Below are 18,995 nucleotides of genomic sequence, written 5' to 3'. Positions count from 1 at the left end.
AGCTACCAATCAGGTAACTTCTCTGCTGACTTAAAACTGAATAATAGTCTGAACTCTTTTGCAGCCGTTTTCCTGTGGTGTTGCCTTATCTGTGGGATTGGCGTTTGGTGTGATCAGCGACGGCTTCGCTTCACACCCCAACCAGATAAGTGGTTAGACAGGAGCTGCATGAGTGTGTGATTGGAGGTGGAGGTGCTCCCTCCTAACTAAACACAGACTGTGGGATTACTGAGTGTGCGAACTCACACTCATCAGTACTGTCTCTGTTCTCTGCCAGCAGTACCGGGTCTGACTGCTGAAGACAGTGGCCACCTGGGGCGCAGGGCTTGGCGGCTCCGGTGTTATTCAGATCCATTGGTGGTGGAAGCTGTGTGGGATCCGGCTCTTCTCTCGCCAGACATCTTCTATCTTCGAGCCTGCCACACGTCACCTTGTGTATAATTGACATTCCACCATATTGTTATTGTCTGTACTTCGTTGTGCGATTCACAACATTAAATTGTTACTTTTTGGCTTATCCATTGTCCGTTCATTAACGTCCCCTGTTGTGGGTCTGTGTCACAACACTTTCACAACAAAACCTTGAACCTTTGTGCGCATGTGTGAATTTTTTCACGCCTGTTGATTGTGTCATTTGCTTGTAAGCCACCTTTGTGTGAGGATGGGTGGAGTCTCTCATCAGATTTTCATTGCAAGGAAAAAGATGGAACAACTGGAGCAGCACTGCATCAAATTTTGCCAGAAACTGGGCGACAGCCAGGTGGAAACCATTCGGAAGATTCATACGGCATTTCCGTGACTTTTCAGTCGTGTGACTATCTGAGAAATTGTGGAAGAGGTGGGCATGTCACAGCATGTCCTGTGAGACTTCAACACGAAGGTGCTTTTACTCCGCCACTCTTTTCATGGCCAATTCTTCTGTCACAGTGGAATGTGCCGAAAAAGTGCTGATGTCCACCTCTTCCGCAATTTCTCGGACAGTCACACGACGGTCCCACATCACCACAGCGTTCACTTTGGAAATGATCTGGTCATTTCAGCATGTTGATGGCCGCCCGGAGCGAGGCGCGCTCTCCACTGTTGTGCGGATGTCTTTAAACTGGTTGTACCGCTCCTTAATCTGTGTGACGCCCAGAGGATCGTCACCAAAAGCCGTTTGAATAATCCGAATGGTTTCCACCTGGCTGTCGCCCAGTTTTTGGCAAAATTTGATGCAGTCGCGCTGCTCCAGTCGTTACGTCTTTTTCCTTGCAATGAAAATCTGACGAGAGACTCCACCCATCCTCACACAAAGGCGGCTTACAAGCAAATGACGCAACCAACAGGCATGAAAAAATTCATACATGCACACGAAGGTTCAAGGTTTGCTCATGCAAGCACACGTGATTCAAATCCATCAGGTTTTTACAAAAAATAAAAAGGTCAGATACTTTTATAACAGACCTCGTATATATATATATATATATATATATATATATATATATATATATATATATATATATATATATATATATATATATATATATATATATATATATATATATATATATATACACACACACACACACACACACATACATACATACATGCAGTAGTGTTCAGAATAATAGTAGTGCTATGTGACTAAAAAGATTAATCCAGGTTTTGAGTATATTTCTTATTGTTACATGGGAAACAAGGTACCAGTAGATTCACACAAATCCAACAAGACAAAGCATTCATGATATGCACACTCTTAAGGCTATAAAATTGGGCTGTTAGTAAAAAAAAGTAGAAAAGGGGGTGTTCACAATAATATTAGTGTGGCATTCAGTCAGTGAGTTCGTCAGTTTTGTGGAACAAACAGGTGTGAATCAGGTGTCCCCTATTTAAGGATGAAGCCAGCACCTGTTGAACATGCTTTTCTCTTTGAAAGCCTGAGGAAAATGGGAGGTTCAAGACATTGTTCAGAAGAACAGCATAGTTTGATTAAAAAGTTGATTGGAGAGGGGAAAACTTATACGCAGGTGCAAAAAAATTATAGGCTGTTCATCCACAATGATCTCCAATGCTTTAAAATGGACAAAAACCAGAGACACGTGGAAGAAAACAGAAAACAACCATCAAATGGATAGAAGAATAACCAGAATGGCAAAGGCTCACCCATTGATCAGCTCCAGGATGATCAAAGACAGTCTGGAGTTAACTATAAGTGCTGTGACAGTTAGAAGACGCCTGTGTGAAGCTAATTTATTTGCAAGAATCCCCCGCAAAGTCCCTCTGTTAAATAAAAGACGTGCAGAAGAGGTTACAATTTGCCGAAGAACACATCAACTGGCCTAAAGAGAAATGGAGGAATATTTTGTGGACTGATGAGAGTAAAATTGTTCTTTTTGGGTCCAAGGGCTGCAGACAGTTTGTGAGACGACCCCCAAACTCTGAATTCAAGCCACAGTTCACAGTGAAGACAGTGAAGCATGGTGGTGCAAGCATCATGATATGGGCATGTTTCTCCTACTATGGTGTTGGGCCTATATATCACATACCAGGTATCATGGATCAGTTTGGATATGTCAAAATACTTGAAGAGGTCATGTTGCCTTATGCTGAAGAGGACATGCCCTTGAAATGGGTGTTTCAACAAGACAATAACCCCAAGCACACTAGTAAACCAGCAAAATCTTGGTTCCAAACTAACAAAATTAATGCCTCGCAGATGTGAAGAAATCATGAAAAACTGTAGTTATACAACTAAATACTAGTTTAGTGATTCACATGATTGATAAAAAAGCAGTTTGAACATAATAGTTTTGAGTTTGTAGCGTCAACAGCAGATGCTACTATTATTGTGAACACCCCCTTTTCTACTTTTTTACTAATAGCCCAATTTCATAGCCTTAAGAGTGTGCATATCATGAATGCTTGGTCTTGTTGGATTTGTGAGAATCTACTTAATCTACTGGTACCGTGTTTCCCATGTAACAATAAGAAATATACTCAAAACCTGGATTAATCTTTTTAGTCTCACAGCACTACTATTATTCTGAACACTACTGTATATATAGACACACACACACACACACACATTAAGTAAGTCCTCTGTCCATGTGCGTTTTTCAGGTCATTTCCATGGTGACATATATGTTCCATTTCCTCCATTTGTCTTCAAAAACATCCTCCTGCAGCCTGAGAATATAAGTCATTTTTTTCCATATTGTATATTTCTCCAGTGATGGTCAGCCATTGTCATAGCAAAGGGGGATCCAACTGGCACCACTTCCTTGTTATAGCTTTTTTTACAGGCAATCAGCAGTATCTTAGTCAAGTACCTGTCATTAGTATGGACAAACTCCGTCGAGTATCCAAGGTACATGGTTTTAAAATCCCTTGGTATTTTATAACCCAGTAGTTTTTCCCATAACAGAATTCACAGTATTCCAAAAACCTTAACTTTTTGGACATTCCCAGAATCCCCTTTCCCACACATTCTCCAACACGGAAGATGGACCTGAGATTGTTTACTTTTAATTTTTGGGGTGATAAACAAAATCTAGTCAGGTTTTTCCACGCAAACGCCCTCCATAGTGTAGAATTTGTTGTTGTACACTGAGTTTCACATATATCCCTCCATTCATCCAATGTTATTTCAGTTTTTATCTCCTTCTCTGATTTGGCGCTATATAAAAAAATTGATTGATTGATTGATTGATTGATTCTCCTATTTAGATTTGATATAGATGGTTGATGTTGACGTGTTTTCTCTTAAGGTTTTATACAGTGCTGAGATTTCTTTGGATTGTATCCCTTTGTATGTTTAAATCACCCAGTATAACAAGCCATACGATGACCGAGGACTTTGTATTTCCTTCAAAAAATAATTCCTAAATTGTAGGTAGCAGAAGAAATCATCTTTTCCCAGTTGGTAATGCTCTTTCAATTCCTGAAAACTGATCAGATTGCCACCCTTAATTATAGTACATATTGCCGTTATTCCCCTTTTTTCCCAGTTTTTAAATCCTTGATCATGTATACCCGGTGTAAATCCACTGTCATATGCAACCCAACTCAACAACTTTACTTCCTTTTCCAATTTGTCCTGTTTAATTTTCTCAGACCAAATCTCCAAGCATAAATACTATAGGATCAAGTGAGTGCTGTAGAGTTTTTTTAAGTTTATTATTTCCCAGAAGTGTCTGAACTGGGAAATCTTCCACTTTTGTCTCATTATCTTTCCATTTAGCAGAATAATTTTGATAATACCACTTAATTACTGTTCTGAGCTGAGCTGCATAGTAGTAGTCCCTCAGATTAGAGAGTGCCATTCCACCCTGTTCATTACACAATTGTATTGTTGAATATTTGGTTCTTGGTTTTTTACCATTCCAGACAAATCTAGAGATGATCTTATCACAGTATTAGAACGGCTCTGGTGGAATTTTAACTGGTAATGTCTGGAAAAGTTATAGTAGACGGGGGAGAATGTTCGTTTTTATAGTTGAAATTTTTGAATTGAGATCTAAGGCAAGAGTTGACCATTTATTTAAGTCCTGCTTAATATGAAGATTGATTTGATTATAATTAATTTTATACAAGTCGTTAAGGTTCCTAGTTAGATTTACACCAAGATATTTTATACATTTTAAATCCCATTTCAATTTAAACATAGTCTTAAGTATAGTTAAATGATTGTCATGAGCTTGGTAGGCATGGCACAGAAGGAGGTTGAACACAAATGCAGACTCAAAATACTGAGATATATGTTAAAGGCTTTACCTCAGAAATCAGGCTGGGGTTCAGTACACAGGAAGGCAGTCTGAGAAGCAGGGGTCTGGCAGAGACATATTCAACAACAAGCACAGTTCCAAAATACCAGGAGACACAATACATGGGCTGAGGCAGGAGCGAGGTCAAAAAAACAAAGCACAGTCAAAAATGGCAAGGCAAATACCGAGCAAAAAACAAAGGCTGGAACGTGGACAAGAAATCAATGAACTGGCAGGGAGTGGAGAAAGTGAGGTGCTTAAATAACAGGTGCAGTAATTAGGGAAACAAGGCACAGGTGTCAGGAAAGGGTCTGGAAGGGGTGTCGTCAGATGAGACAGAGGTGAGACAGGAGTCAAGAGAGTGCAGGAAGACAGAGCAAACAGAATTACAATGGAAGTGAGAGAAGCTGGTGCAAGATAGTGCAGTAAGACAAATGCAAAGTGAACAGGACCTGACAAGATGGTGAACCTAACCACAGTGATCAGAATAAAACACCAACACAAAAGATGAACAAAACCCAAGTCCCAATAAACAAGAAATAAAATAAAGAAAACCCAACATGAAGGAACAAAGAATTAAACCATGAAACAAATGTAACCACTGAAAAGAGCTAAACAAGAAAATAAAGACTAAGACCAAACCAGAATGGAACTATGTAGAACAATAAACAGATAATAAACAGATAATTCAACATAAGACAAAAGAAAAGCAAACAGATAATAAAACAAATGAATATACAAAGGTAGGACTGAAACTAGACACGACTAAAATAAGATAAACAGGAAATAACTGAAACAGAAAATAAAACCACTGATAAAAGTATTACAAACAAAATAACACAAGATAATCAGAATCAAAGTATGACGAGACTAGATTAATAACTAAAATAACACGACCAGATAAAAACAATAAAGGACGAAACATGACTGGGCCAGACTGGGGCCGAAACCTGACAATGATAGTGTCTGGGTTTTAGTCACATAAATTTTATACCCTGAATCTTTGGAAAAAGTGTTAATTAAGGGATGAGGGTTTGATTTGGGTTCTCTAGATATAGTATTACGTCATCTGCAAATATACTTATGATACGTTGTCCTCCTTTTACTTGTATTCCTCTCACTTCTTCATCCTGTCGTACAGCCTGTGCCAAAGGTTCAATAGAGAGTGCAAAGAGGAGAGGTGAGAGGCAGCAGCGCTGGCGTACTCCCCTCTTAAGTGTTATTTGTTTTGATAGGCTACCGTTAATTTTTATCCAAGCTGTGGGGTTTTGATAGACTTAATACATTTAACTGCTTCTTCATTAAGACCTAATCTTTCAAGTACTGCATATAAAAAAACCTCTGATTTACACTATCAAACACCTTTTCTGCATCCAAACTTACTAGGACTGCACATTTTTTTATTGTTACATATAGAATGGATTATGTGTACGGTTCTTCTGATGCTGTCTTGAGTTTTGTGCCCTGAGATGAAACCAGTTTGATCCTCATCAATCAAATGTGCCATTATTTTTTCATATTGTTTAGCCAATATAGATGTATAGATTTTGTAGTTAACAATAAGCATGTCGTGTGGGCCGCTGAAGAGGAGGTACTGCTGGCCCACCACCACCAGAGGGCGCCCTGTCTGGAGTGCGGGCTCCAGGCACCAGAGGGCGCTGCCGCCTCACAGGAGCAGCCGGGGTGACAGCTGTCACTTATCGCCTACGACAGCTGTCACCAATCATCTGATCAGCAGGGGTATATCAGCAGGACGACATCTCCACCTCTTTGCCGAGATATCGCTCTACCTAGAAGGTACCGTACTCAGCCGACTGTGTTCTTTGACATTAACCCTTTGTTACTTTTGTGCGTTAAATAGCAGACATTCTTCCAACGAGAGGTGGAGGTGGTTTTCCCGCCATACGGGTTGCTGGGTGCAAACGCACCCACATCTAACTGTTTTTGTTCCTCGCCAGCAGTACCAGATCCGACACGCGGAGGCAGTGGCCACCTGGGAGTTCGGGACTTGGCGGCTCCAGTATTCCCGGGGTTCGGTGGCGGAGGAAATCGTGTGGTTCCGGTTCTGCTTTGGACAGACGTCTCTTATCTTCGAGCCTGCCCACGTGACACATTTTTGTGAATTGACTTCTTTGTCTATTGTTGTAATCCGTTGTGTTTGTTGTGCTTATTCACAACAGTAAAGTGTTGTTATTTGACTTCCTCCATTGTCCGTTCATTTGCGCCCCCTGTTGTGGGTCCGTGTTCCTACACTTTCACAACAAAGCATGGATATTGGTCTATAATTACTACAATATTCTATGTCTTTCCCCTCCTTTGGTATCATGATAAATGATTGCCTCGTTCCATAAAATTGGAATCTGACCCTCCTTATGAGTAAAATTGAATGAGGACTCAAGTATGGGGACTAACTCCTCCTTAAAGCACTTATACCACTCTGATGGAAAACCTTCACCCCCCCCAAACACTTGTTAGCCTTGAGTCTTGATATAGCTTTTGATATCTCTTCTGGGGTTATAGGTGCTATAAGGTTACGATTTTGTTCGGCTCCAGTTGTCGGTAGATTTAAAGAGTTAAGAAATGATATTTTTCAGCTTTGCTAGAGGAAGATGGTTGACTATACAGTTTTTCGTAGTATTGCCTGAACATTTCCTCTATTGCATCATGGCTATATTGTACGTCATTTGTAGAATGATTCCTAATCTTACATATTGTATTTACAGTTTGTTGTTTTCTGAGCCGCCTTGCTAATAATCTAGTTGCCTTTGGACCATGTTCGTAATAGTTCTGTTTCTTTTTCTCCCCCTCTCCATTCAAAACTTCTCCTATTTCCTCTTTTATACACTTGATTTCTTCAAAGAATTGAGTATTATGGGTAGTTTCATATCTTAATTCTGCATTTTTTTATTTTTCTGCCAGATTTAAATAAGAGGCAGTTTTCATTTGATTTTGTTTTGAAGTTATAGCTATCAATTTACCTCTAAGTACAGCTTTGAGAGCATCCCAGAAAACAACTGGATTTCTTTTTTAATTTGCTCTGTTGTGTGGGCCGCTGAAGAGGAGGTACTGCTGGCCCACCACCACCAGATGGCGCCCTGCTTGAAGTGCGGGCTTCAAGTATGAGAGGGCGTCATAGCAACCGGGAGTAACAGCTGTCACTCGTTATCAGCACCAGCTGTCACTCATTCACATCACCACCACCATAAAGGCCGGACTGCAACTCCACCTCCCCGCCGAGAAATCAGCTACCATTCAGGTAACTTCTCTGCTGACTTAAAACTGAATAATAGTCTGAACTCTTTTGCAGCCGTTTTCCTGTGGTGTTTGCCTTATCTGTGAGACTGGCGTTTGGTGTGATCAGCGACGGCTTCGCTTCACACTCCAACCAGATAAGTGGTTAGACAGGAGCTGCACGAGTGTGTGATTGGAGGTGGAGGTGCTCCCTCCTAACTAAACACAGACTGTGGGATTACTGAGTGTGCGAACTCACACTCATCAAACTGTTTCTGTTCTCTGCCAGCAGTACCGGGTCTGACTGCTGAAGACAGTGGCCACCTGGGGCGCAGGGCTTGGCGGCTCCGGTGTTCTTCAGATCCGTTGGTGGTGGAAGCTGTGTGGGATCCGGCTCTTCTCTCGCCAGACGTCTTCTATCTTTGAGCCTGCCACACGTCACCTTGTGTATAATTGACATTCCACCATATTGTTATTGTCTGTACTTCGTTGTGCGATTCACATTAAATTGTTACTTTTTGGCTTATCCATTGTCCGTTCATTAACGCCCCCTGTTGTGGGTCCGTGTCACAACACTTTCACAACACGCTCTTTTTCTTTTTTATTCAAAATACCCACATTTAATCTCCAGGTAGTGTTTTTCCATCTATTATTTAGGTTTAAATTCAAATAAATGGTACAGTGGTCTGCAACGTCAACTTTACACTGGGTTACTCTGTGGATGTCCCACTTATTCATTAACACATAGTCAATTCTTGAATGTGTATTATGTGTCATTGAATAATTTGTGTATTCTTTATCCAGAGGATTTCGTTCCCTCCACACATCCACCATTCCTTCATCCCTCATAACACTCAAAAAATCTAGCCTTCTCTCCCACCTCCTGTTCTGACCGGAGGGTGCCAAATGGCACTACTGGGGTCATTTACAACTCATTAGGTCACCTTTTCTTATGTACCTGTTCTTATGTTTCATATGTAAGTGCAGCCATTAGATCAGAATGGTGCAGTACCAGAGTGACCGGCAGGTTGAGCTTTCTACTCAAGCTTGCATTCTGACTTTGAGAAAGTCGGAAAAGTCCCTGTTATGGAGGCATACAAATAAAAAAAAAAAGACCAAACAAATTTAACAAATTTAAGACTTAAAAAACAAAACTAAGTTTCATGAGTTAAATGTAAAGGCAGTTTTCTTTTAAAAGTTTGCAGTGATGATGAGCTCTCTGTTACATTTCTTTTATCATTCCATATTTGTACGACACAATATCTGATGGAAAACAGACCATGTTTAGTTTCGTAGAAAGGAAGCTGATGATGACTATTCTGTTTGGTGTTATATGAATGAATCTGTGAATTTAATATGAACACATTTCTAAATGCTGATGTAAACATAAAGGTGAGAACATGTTTTTGTAAATAACACACATCTGATGAATATTTATATTGTATACTGTGAGAATGTTCAGTTTTTTAAAAAGTGGTGCAGAAGCTTCTGTTGAAATACCAAAGTGCTTTAGACAGCTTTTACAGATGGGTAGATGAACATAAACCCATATCAGCTTGTGCTGCTCAAACTCTATACTGGAGTTTCAATTGAAGGAAATGAAATTTATCCCATGTCAAATTTGGATAAGTGGATAAGAATTTGAACCAGAAACAACACATTAGTTTTATCCACAAAAAACAGTAAGATCATTTGGATTCATTTTGTAGATAAGGCTTGTCCATTGACCCTGTATTATTCTTTGATTTATAAATATTTGATTCACGGTAACATAATTTGGGCAAACTCATACCCGTCCAACTTCCTTAAAATTTACACACTGCTGAAATGTTTTTTTTAAGACGGGCAACTTTTTCTAATTCAACAGAAGCTTCTGCACCACTTAAAAAAAAAAAAAATGGAACATTCTGACAGGCTCAAACTGCTGGTCACTCTGGTACTGACACATTCCAATCTAATGGCTGCACTTCCATAAGAAAAGGTGGCCTAATGAGTTGTAAATGAACCCATCGGTGCCATTTGGCACCACCTTGGTCATGAAAGGAAGAAGTGCCATTTGGCACCACTCTGATAGTTCTAGTGATAAATGTATTAATTATTCTGGTCAAATTGGTTTTACATCTCTTTGTGCTTGTTGTGTCAATTCTGTGGTCAAGAACAATGTTGAAATCACCTGCACATATAACCACGCCTTCAGATTCAGACACAGTGGTTGTGAGTAAGGTCTTAAGATTTTATCGATCTCAGGTGGAACATAAAGATTAATCAGTGTGACATTCTCCATCCATCCATCCATCCATTTTGTTCCGCTTTATCCGGAGTCAGGTCGTGGGGGCAGCAGCTCAAGCAAAGCCGCCCAGACCTCCCGATCCACACACACATCCCCCAGCTCCTCCGGGGGAACCCCAAGGCGTTCCCTGCCAGCCGAGAGATGTAGTCCCTCCAGCGTGTCCTGGGTCTTCCCCGGGTCCTCCTCCCAGTGGGACGTGCCTGGAACACCTCTCCAGCGAGGCGTCCAGGGGGCATCCGGAAAAGATGCCTGAGCCTTTCGATGTGGAGGAGCAGCGGCTCGACTCCGAGCTCCTCCCGAGTGACCGAGCTCCTCACCCTATCTCTAAGGGAGCGCCCAGCCACCCTGCGGAGAAAACTCATCTCGGCCGCTTGTACTCGCGATCTCGTTCTTTCGGTCATGAGCCAAATCTCATGACCATAGGTGAGGATCGGAACATAGATCGATCGGTAAATCGAGAGCTTTGCCCCCCCTCCTCTGCTCTCTCTTCACCACGACGGTCCGATACAGCGACCGCATCACTGCAGATGCTGCACCGATCCGTCTATCGATCTCACGCTTCATCCGTCCCTCACTCGTGAACAAGACCCCGAGATACTTAAACTCCTCCACTTGAGGCAAGGACACTCCACCGACCTGAAGAGGGCAAAGCACCTTTTTCCGGTCGAGAACCATGGCCTCGGATTTGGAGGTGCTGATTTTCATCCCGGACGCTTCACACTCGGCTGCAAACCGCCCCATTGCACGCTGAAGGTCCTGATTTGACGAAGCCAACAGAACCACATCATCCGCAAACAGCAGAGACGAGATTCTGTGGTTCCCAAACCAGACCCCCTCTACACCCTGGCTGCGCCTAGAAATTCTGTCCATAAAAATAATGAACAGAACCGGTGACAAAGGGCAGCCCTGGTGGAGGCCAACGTGCACTGGAAACAGGTTTGACTTACTACCGGCAATGCGAACCAAGCCTAGAACCCTAGAATAATAATGTAACGCCCCCTCACTGTCTTTAATTTCTCCTGAGCATTCGAAGTTAATGGAATTATTTATAAGTATAGCCAGTCCTCTGTTGCGTTTTTTTTTTTTTGCATGTACTGTAATATATGTTTCTAAAGCCAAATTTCTTCCATTTTTCATGTTCCTCCTGAGATCGATGTTTCCTATAAATATATGATATTGCCATTCAGTTTCCTCATCTTTAGTACGACTTTGCCTCTCAATCTGATTATTCATCCTGTTGACATTCATTGAGAGCAAGGTTATATTATTCATTATTTATTTATTATTAATCAAGATTTTGCACTCAGTTTGACATCTCGCAACCATAGCAACCAACATAAACTCTGCGAACATATAACTATAATAACATAGAACCATACCATCAAAAGTTAGGTACTTAACTCCCACAGCATCCTTGCGGGTCGGGGGGGTATGTCCCTTTTGAACCAGGGGCCCCCATGAGGTCCAGTTTGACGTCTAACAGCCCACTCACTCACTGAGCAACACAAACGTGCCCACTGATCAAACCTGACATTGAAGACAGTCAAAAATAGAAACTCTGTTTTCTCCTCATCCTTTCATGTCTTGTATCCAGTGTCATTCAGTTCGACTCCCTCTGTTCTGCTCTGTCTTATATACTCTGCCGTGTTGATGCTGCCCGCAGCCTCTCCTCCAGCTCCGCCGGGTCTCCGCTCCCGCACATCCACTGGTATCCCCCTCCTCTTCAGCTCCTCCTCCGCCGCCTGCGCACTTTCGTATGTCCTGACGCCGTTGTCCCAGTGAATTCTGATTTTGGTCAGGGGAGTCTGGAAACGAATTTCAGAGCCTTTTTCAGGCCGTTGTATTCCTTCCGCCTCTTAAGCACCTCCACAGCGTAATCATGGTCGAAGAACAGCTGTTTATCCTGATATAGGACTTTTTTTTTCTCCCATGCTGCCTTCAATACCTTCTCTTTAGTCATGTATTGTAGGACGTTGACCACCAGTGATGGCGGGGGTTTGTCAGCTGCAGGCCCGGGCAGGAGTACTCTGTGTGCTCACTGAATATTCAGAGCCGTGTCCGACGGGACCGAGAGCTCTCCCTTCAGCAGATCCCCGATAAACTGAAGCAAAGAGTTTCCCTCTGCACCCTCTTTTAGACTGAAAATATGAATATGAATGTTCCGACAGATTCTTCCCTCTAAGTCGGTCAGTTTTCCCTGTAGGATCCGCTGCTGTTGCAGTGACTGTATTAATGCATCTTTCGCAGCCATGTTGCAGCTCTCCATCTCCACAATTCTGTGTTCGGCCTCCTCGAGTCTCTTTGTATGTTTTGCTACCTCCTTCGTTGTTTCAGCAATTTTTTTCATTAATGTCTCTTTTGGATTTTTCAATTCTTCTTTTAATTCTCTCTTAATGTCTTCATTAAATGCAGCAATATCGGCTTTAAATTCCATCCCAAGTGACTGGATTTCTTTCATTATGGCACGGAGGACTGAGTGTAGGGAACCTGCTGCTTCGCCTTGTACAGGTTCACCCTGTCCGCTGCTCTCAGTCTCTGACATATCTGGGTCTTCGGTTTCAGTCAACTTGGCTTGTTTGACAAATTCTTTGATATTTCTTTGTCTTCTTGGTCGTCTCTTGCCTTTCATTGCACTCCATCTGTATTTTATACACTCAACAAAAATATAAACGCAACACTTTTGGTTTTGCTCCCATTTTGTATGAGATGAACTCAAAGATCTAAAACTTTTTCCACATACACAATATCACCATTTCCCTCAAATATTGTTCACAAACCAGACTAAATCTGTGATAGTGAGCACTTCTCCTTTGCTGAGATAATCCATCCCACCTCACAGGTGTGCCATATCAAGATGCTGATTAGACACCATGATTAGTGCACAGGTGTGCCTTAGACTGCCCACAATAAAAGGCCACTCTGAAAGGTGCAGTTTTATCACACAGCACAATGCCACAGATGTTGAGGGAGCGTGCAATTGGCATGCTGACAGCAGGAATGTCAACCAGAGCTGTTGCTCGTGTATTGAATGTTCATTTCTCTACCATAAGCCGTCTCCAAAGGCGTTTCAGAGAATTTGGCAGTACATCCAACCAGCCTCACAACCGCAGACCACGTGTAACCACACCAGCCCAGGACCTCCACATCCAGCATGTTCACCTCCAAGATCGTCTGAGACCAGCCACTCGGACAGCTGCTGAAACAATCGGTTTGCATAACCAAAGAATTTCTGCACAAACTGTCAGAAACCGTCTCAGGGAAGCTCATCTGCATGCTCGTCGTCCTCATCGGGGTCTCGACCTGACTCCAGTTCGTCGTTGTAACCGACTTGAGTGGGCAAATGCTCACATTCGCTGGCGTTTGGCACGTTGGAGAGGTGTTCTCTTCACGGATGAATCCCGGTTCACACTGTTCAGGGCAGATGGCAGACAGCGTGTGTGGCGTCGTGTGGGTGAGCGGTTTTCTGATGTCAATGTTGTGGATCGAGTGGCCCATGGTGGCGGTGGGGTTATGGTATGGGCAGGCGTCTGTTATGGACGAAGAACACAGGTGCATTTTATTGATGGCATTTTGAATGCACAGAGATACCGTGACGAGATCCTGAGGCCCATTGTTGTGCCATACATCCAAGAACATCACCTCATGTTGCAGCAGGATAATGCACGGCCCCATGTTGCAAGGATCTGTACACAATTCTTGGAAGCTGAAAATGACCCAGTTCTTGCATGGCTGGCATACTCACCGGACATGTCACCCATTGAGCATGTTTGGGATGCTCTTGACCGGCGTATACGACAGTGTGTACCAGTTCCTGCCAATATCCAGCAACTTCACACAGCCATTGAAGAGGAGTGGACCAACATTCCACAGGCCACAATTGACAACCTGATCAACTCTATGTGAAGGAGATGTGTTGCACTGCATGAGGCAAATGGTGGTCACACCAGATACTGACTGGTATCCCCCCCCCAAGCATGGAGATGTTGTGCGCACTGATAAAGAAGACAAACAGGCAGGTGGACAGCTCCGGTGCTGAAATGGTGGCAGATTGAGCTTCTTGATCTGTCCACCTGATCTATGCAGAAACAGACATGTTCAGGTTGCTGTTTTCTGTGTGAGACTTCAGATGGGGAGGTGAAGTATTTATGACCACAAGTTCTCATGATGTTGCCACAGTGGAATGTGCCACCACTGTCAAGTCAGTTTGATGTTGGACATGATATAAGTGATGGATTTATGTCAGACCAGCTGTAATGTTTTCACAGACGCACAGGTCTAGTTTTGTTTATTGATTGATTTATTTTCTGAAAATAAAATAGAAAATCAAGCCAAAGGTGTTTTACAGAATGGTTCGTGTGATACACGTGATATGTCCCGTGTTAGTTTGGACTCATCAAAGTCAGTTTGACCTCAAAATGCTGTTTGGATTTGTGACCCGTATAAAGACACCACAGTTGGTCTGCCGTGAATCCATCACTCAGAATGCTAAATGAGTTTTATTTATGTGACAAATATCAACAACATCAAACTGTCTTCATGGTGATGGCAGATTCCTGGCAAAATACTGAGGATTTGTGGTAATAAATGCTTCACCTCCATGTCCTTGTCCCGCCATGTTCATTTACGCAGCACAGCATTCATCAGTCAGTTGTCCTCACCTGCCAGGTTTTCATGGTGGGACGAGGACATACTGACCATGAACCATGTTTATTAATGAGGAGAGAAATCAGCAGATGGCCACAGGTTGGCGTTGTTCCTGAATTTGTTGCGGTTATTCTCCACGTTATTTCACACACTTTGCTTGGGCTTGATGGCCCCGTTCAGCCAGTCACAGCCGCAGCACGTGACTCGCTGTCAGACTCCGGCTTTTATCGCCGTGTGATTGCGCACCTGACTGCAGGTCGCCATCTTCCATACACCCATTTCAGGGATGCTTGGTTGCAGCGTGATGGCGCTGATTGCAGATGGTGGCGGTCTGTAGCTACTGAGATGATTACTGTGCCTATAAGTGACTGATTTCTTTATTTTCACAGCAAGGAAATCCCTCTCCCCTGTTCTGGAGAGCAGCAAGTCAGGTATCATGAAGAGGAGGAGTCCACAGGAGAAGGACAAGAATGTGAGAGGCGGAGACACAGAGCTGACTTCACATTCCAAAGACATCCTTGCAGGAACTGCCGGTCAGTTGGCTTTCAGCTGTCATTTTCTGAATGGGACTCACGATTTACTCCCCGGCAGACAAGTGGTCCAACTCAACAACATGCTGTAGTCATCACAGAACAAAATAACAACAATATAACACTGCACAGCCATAACAAGTCCTCCAGCTCATCAGCTGATTCCAAAACCAGCACCCTGACCGTGCAAGCACAGAAAAACCGTAAGGGCTAGAACACAACTGTGTATATCCAGGTAAGGTGTCTGTGTTCTGAAAGGCCCTTCCGGCCCACACGCAGCAATCAGTCATAAGGATGGACTCGCCACAATATATATGTCCCGATTGAAGTTTGTTATATCCTACAACATGCACAACAGCAGTGATGAAGTTACATTTCTGCTGCATGTGGACACCAGAGCAAACACAAGCCTGTCAGAGTCCACAACAACGTGACAATCACACGGCAAGGTCAGTCTGAGAAAGCAAGTGGGTTTTTGAAGATCTGGTAGAGTTCACCAAAGTAACAAGAAGTGCTCAGTCCATCCAAGTTGAGAAGCCGAGTCTTGAAGCAGTGCCATGGCTGCTTTTTAGTTTAGGAGAAGCAAAGATGTCATCTCAAATGTCGCTGACGAGCCTGGGGAGGTGGTACAGTGCTGAAGTGCACGACATGTGAGTGTGAAAGAGGTGAAGCTAAGATTACTGGAGAGGAGTAGCCTTCCAGGGAATATGAGCCCTGGTGCCACCGACACACTGTCCTTTGGAGATTCCTGGAAGTGCTGCTTGTGTGTGGGATTCCCCTGCCAGCAGTAGAGGCTTTGGAAAATAAAACGACTCTTAAGGAAGAGGCTTTCCACTCCCAACAGATTGTATTCTGCCAGCTTGCACAGTTCACGGAAGAAGCTACATCAGTCTGGGAAGAGCACAAGATAGTAAACATCTGGCTATTTCTGATACTGAGGGGCGTGCAGCATGAGGCAGTGTAGCAATCTGACAGGAGACAAGTGGTGGTGAAAGGGCTTCAGCATGATGATATCCTGTAGCTGGTGAATCTTACGCTCAGGGACAAGGTGATGCACTCAGATATCGCATGGAAAGGAGCCAGCTCAGGTGGCTTGGGCATCTGCAGAGGATGTCCCCTGGTGGTTTGTCTAGGGTGGTCTTTCAGGCATATCCAATGGGAGGACACCACAGGGACCACCAAGGACACACTGGAGGAATTATATTTCCTTGCTGGACTGGGAATGTTCAGGATTCCCCCAAAAAGAGTTGAGGACTTGACCTAGTGTGGGAAGAGCAGCTTGGTCTGCTGCCACCACGACCTGGATCTGAATAGACTACAGTGGTGCCACCTCACCGTCACTTAGTCATCACACAGCTGTCAGGCAGTCATCCCACAGTCGTCACTCAGTCATCAGTTTCAGTTTTTTTTTTTTCAGTTTTTTTTTTTTATATAGCGCCAAATCACAACAAACAGTTGCCCCAAGGCGCTTTATATTGTAAGGCAAGGCCATACAATAATTATGTAAAACCCCAACGGTCAAAACGACCCCCTGTGAGCAAGCACTTGGCTACAGTGGGAAGGAAAAACTCCCTTTTAACAGGAAGAAACCTCCAGCAGAACCAGGCTCAGGGAGGGGCAGTCTTCTGCTGGGACTGGTTGGGGCTGAGGGAGAGAACCAGGAAAAAGACATGCTGTGGAGGGGAGCAGAGATCAATCACTAATGATTAAATGCAGAGTGGTGCATACAGAGCAAAAAGAGAAAGAAACAGTGCATCATGGGAACCCCCCAGCAGTCTCCGTCTATAGCAGCATAACTAAGGGATGGTTCAGGGTCACCTGAATGTCTGTAAGACATAAAGACATGGATGACCTCTAATTTCCTGCTTTTAAACTCAGATAAAACTGAAGTTATTGTACTTGGCCCCACAAATCTTAGAAACATGGTGTCTAACCAGATCCTTACTCTGGATGGCATTACCCTGACCTCTAGTAATACTGTGAGAAATCTTGGAGTCATTTTTGATCAGAATATGTCATTCAAAGCGCATATTAAACAAATATGTAGGACTGCTTTTTTGCATTTACGCAATATCTCTAAAATTAGAAAGGTCTTGTCTCAGAGTGATGCTGAAAAACTAATTCATGCATTTATTTCCTCTAGGCTGGACTATTGTAATTCATTATTATCAGGTTGTCCTAAAAGTTCCCTGAAAAGCCTTCAGTTAATTCAAAATGCTGCAGCTAGAGTACTGACGGGGACTAGAAGGAGAGAGCAAATCTCACCCGTGTTGGCCTCTCTTCATTGGCTTCCTGTTAATTCTAGAATAGAATTTAAAATTCTTCTTCTTACTTATAAGGTTTTGAATAATCAGGTCCCATCTTATCTTAGGGACCTCATAGTACCATATCACCCCAATAGAGCGCTTCGCTCTCAGACTGCAGGCTTACTTGTAGTTCCTAGGGTTTGTAAGAGTAGAATGGGAGGCAGAGCCTTCAGCTTTCAGGCTCCTCTCCTGTGGAACCAGCTCCCAATTCAGATCAGGGAGACAGACACCCTCTCTACTTTTAAGATTAGGCTTAAAACTTTCCTTTTTGCTAAAGCTTATAGTTAGGGCTGGATCAGGTGACCCTGAACCATCCCTTAGTTATGCTGCTTTAGACGTAGACTGCTGGGGGGTTCCCATGATGCACTGAGTGTTTCTTTCTCTTTTTGCTCTGTATGCACCACTCTGCATTTAATCATTAGTGATTGATCTCTGCTCCCCTCCACAGCATGTCTTTTTCCTGGTTCTTTCCCTCAGCCCCAACCAGTCCCAGCAGAAGACTGCCCCTCCCTGAGCCTGGTTCTGCTGGAGGTTTCTTCCTGTTAAAAGGGAGTTTTTCCTTCCCACTGTAGCCAAGTGCTTGCTCACAGGGGGTCGTTTTGACCGTTGGGGTTTTACATAATTATTGTATGGCCTGTTGTTGTTGGGGCAACTGTTTGTTGTGATTTGGCGCTATATAAAAAAAATTGATTGATTGATTGATTGATCACGCAGTCGTCACACAGTCATCACACAGTCGTCACACAGCCGTCACACAGCCGTCACACAGTCATCACACAGCCGTTACACATTCATCATGTAGTCATCATACAGTCATCACTCAGTCGTCACACATTCATCATGTAGTCATCACACAGTCATCACACAGCGTCACACAGTCATCACACAGTCATCACACAGTCGTCACACAGCCGTCACACAGTCATCACACAGCCGTTGCACATTCATCATGTAGTCATCATACAGTCATCACTCAGTCGTCACACATTCATCATGTAGTCATCATACAGTCATCACACAGCCGTTACACATTCATCATGTAGTCATCACACAGTCATCACACAGCGTCACACATTCATCATGTAGTCATCATACAGTCATCACTCAGTCATCACACATTCATCATGTAGTCATCACACAGTCGTCACACAGTCATCACACAGCCGTCACACATTCATCATGTAGTCATCACACAGCCGTCACACAGTCATCACACAGTCATCACACAGCCGTCACACATTCATCATGTAGT

The 18,995-nt window shown here is 43.2% G+C and overlaps 1 protein-coding gene across 1 annotated transcript in view; it reads left to right on the top strand.

Moving 5' to 3' along the window:
• trim37 (tripartite motif containing 37) overlaps positions 1 to 18,995 on the top strand; it is a 405,219-nt gene that overhangs the window by 292,803 nt on the left and 93,421 nt on the right. Inside the window, exon 21 of the mRNA XM_034165414.1 lies at positions 15,297 to 15,440. Coding sequence (XP_034021305.1) covers positions 15,297 to 15,440 — 144 coding nt within the window. The remainder of the gene's footprint in view (positions 1 to 15,296; positions 15,441 to 18,995) is intronic.

Source organism: Thalassophryne amazonica, unplaced genomic scaffold, assembly GCF_902500255.1.
Source record: "Thalassophryne amazonica unplaced genomic scaffold, fThaAma1.1, whole genome shotgun sequence".
NCBI lineage: Eukaryota > Metazoa > Chordata > Actinopteri > Batrachoidiformes > Batrachoididae > Thalassophryne > Thalassophryne amazonica.
Note: the sequence above shows the minus strand (reverse complement) of the source record. Positions and strands in the feature narration are given on the sequence as shown.